The sequence below is a fragment of the Nesoenas mayeri genome (genome assembly GCF_963082525.1).
Source record: "Nesoenas mayeri genome assembly, chromosome: 29".
In the NCBI taxonomy this organism is placed as follows: Eukaryota; Metazoa; Chordata; class Aves; order Columbiformes; family Columbidae; genus Nesoenas; species Nesoenas mayeri.
The window spans coordinates 1,889,579-1,891,927 of NC_137561.1; the positions used below are offsets into that span (position 1 = coordinate 1,889,579).

The following is a 2,349-nucleotide window of genomic DNA, read 5'->3' on the forward strand; positions in this document are numbered from 1 at the left end:
TTTACATCTTGTCTACACAATGCAAACATGGACATCTGACCTACTCATTAGTTGTGCTGCCAGGGAGGGACAAAGAACCTCTTCAAGCTGAATGAGAAGCCAGTGCTGGAAATGGTGGTTGTGAGAGGCTGGTCCATGATGACTGACCACCAGCAGGTTCTCTAGGGTGTACAGTGGACATGGGCACAACCACTCAGAGAGAAAATGATTTACATTACATATGCTATGCAGAAGATATGAGCAGGTTATTGCTTTGGAAAGCAGCCAGTCATCAGTTGCCACACTGAATCCTTGAGCTCCTTGTTCCTCATGCTGTAGATGAGGGGGTTCACTGCTGGAGCAACCACTGAGTACAGAACAGACACCACCAGATCCAGGGATGGGGAGGAGATGCAGGGGGGTTTCAGGTGGGAAAATATGATCGTGCTGACAAACAGGGAGACCACGGCCAGGTGAGGGAGGCAGGTGGAAAAGGCTTTGTGCCGTCCCTGCTCAGAGGGGATCCTCAGCACGGCCCTCAAGATCTGCACGTAGGACACCACAATGAACACAAAACATGTGAAAATTAAACAGGCACTAAACACAAGAAGCCCAAGTTCCCTGAGGTAGGATTGTGAGCAGGAGAGCCTGAGGATCTGGGGGATTTCACAGAAGAACTGGCCCAGGGCATCGCCCTTGCACAGGGGCAGTGAAAATGTATTGGCCGTGTGCAGCAGAGCAGTGAGAAACCCAGTGGCCCAGGCAGCTGCTGCCATGTGGACACAAGCTCTGCTGCCCAGAAGGGTCCCGTAGTGCAGGGGTTTGCAGATGGCAATGTAGCGGTTGTACGACATGATGGTGAGGAGAGAATACTCTGCTATTATCAAGAATGCAAATGAAAAGAGCTGTGCAGCACATCCCCAAAAGGAGATGGCCCTGGTGTCCCAGAGGGAGTTGGCCATGGACTTGGGGACAGTGCTGGAGATGCAGCCCAGGTCGAGGAGGGCGAAGTTGAGCAGGAAGAAGTACATGGGGGTGTGGAGGTGCTGGTCCCAGGCTATGGTGGTGATGATGAGGCCGTTGCCCAGGAGGGCAGCCAGGTAGATGCCCAGGAAGAGCCAGAAGTGAAAGAGCTGCAGCTCCCGTGTGTCTGTGAAGGGCAGGAGGAGGAACTGGGTGATGGAGCTGCTGTTGGACATTGGCTGCTGTGGGCATGAGGACCTGTGCAAGGAGGAAAAGACAGTAACACATCAGAGGACACTTCTATGAAGAAAAGAAACATGCTGTTTCTCATGGAAAATCCCTACCTGATGGAGGGATGTTTCCACTCTTTCTGTTTCTACCAACTGAAGAAAACAGTTCATCACAGTTTAAAATGGAGGTTGGGCATCTAGATACCATGAACAAACCTCTGGGTCAAAACCCCCTGGGCTGGAGTCAGAACAAAAACTGACCGACACTTGCACCCCAACCCCAGAGAGCAAGAGAACCAGGGACAGGTGGAGAAACAGGGAAGGACACTGCAGTGCTACCAGAAAATAAAGCAAGGACAGAAAGGCAGACGGGCATGCTGTGGAACCTTCTCCTTACCTGTCTGTGCTGCTGCCACTCACATAATGACACTGGAGAGCAAGTTCTTTTAGCACCTTTTTTGTGTATCCCATTGCAGGAACCCTTCACCTGGAGGTCCAGCTGCTGAGGTGGAGACTCGTGACCTGGACCCCATGGCTTTGGGGCAGAGGGTCTACTGGAGAGGAGAGGAGACCAGGGGTTGCACTGGGAAATGTGTTTGCACTGAAAGGGATTACAGGGGGGTTCCTAAATCCCGTCCGTGGCATATCTGGTAGCAGTTAACTCTCCTTGCCCATGTAAGTGCTGCCTGCAGCTGTGTGTCTGTCCCTGGTCTGCTCCCTGTCAGTGTCACAGACCCCGTCCCACTCCCTGTGTGCTCAGGTCTGTCCTGCTCACACCTCCTGGCACTGCCCAGGGGCAGCTCTGTGTGTGCAGGGGCTCAGGAGCAGCTCAGACATGTCCTAACGAGAACTGGGGTCTCAGTGTCTTCTCCAAAGAGAGAAACAAATCCCCATCTCCCACTGCACACCCAGACAAGCAAGAGTGGAAAACTGAAAGCACAGATTCCTTCCCTGGCAGCTGTTCCTGTATTGATGTCCTTGTTCAGAAGGACCCTCTGCCATGTCTGTGGGGGGATTTGGAGCTCTGAGCAGCCCTGACCCACACAGCCCCCTTCAACCACACAAGCTCCCTGCCTGCCCGGCCGGGGGTCGCTCCTTCCCCCCACAGCTGCTGCCATGGGATCTCCCGGGCAGGCTGAGCGCTGACCCTGGCAGGCGGCAGAGTCCCTGCCCGGCA

At 53.9% G+C, this 2,349-nt stretch overlaps 1 protein-coding gene across 1 annotated transcript; it reads right to left on the bottom strand.

The window, feature by feature from the left end:
* Nucleotides 1-245: 245 nt before the first annotated feature.
* LOC308050629 (olfactory receptor 14A16-like) lies at nucleotides 246-1,178 on the bottom strand (the record flags this gene model as incomplete). The annotated part of the gene is made up of 1 exon (XM_080360787.1): nucleotides 246-1,178. The coding sequence occupies one exon, from the start codon at nucleotides 1,176-1,178 to the stop codon at nucleotides 246-248; it is 933 nt and encodes a 310-aa protein (XP_080216913.1).
* Nucleotides 1,179-2,349: the final 1,171 nt, after the last annotated feature.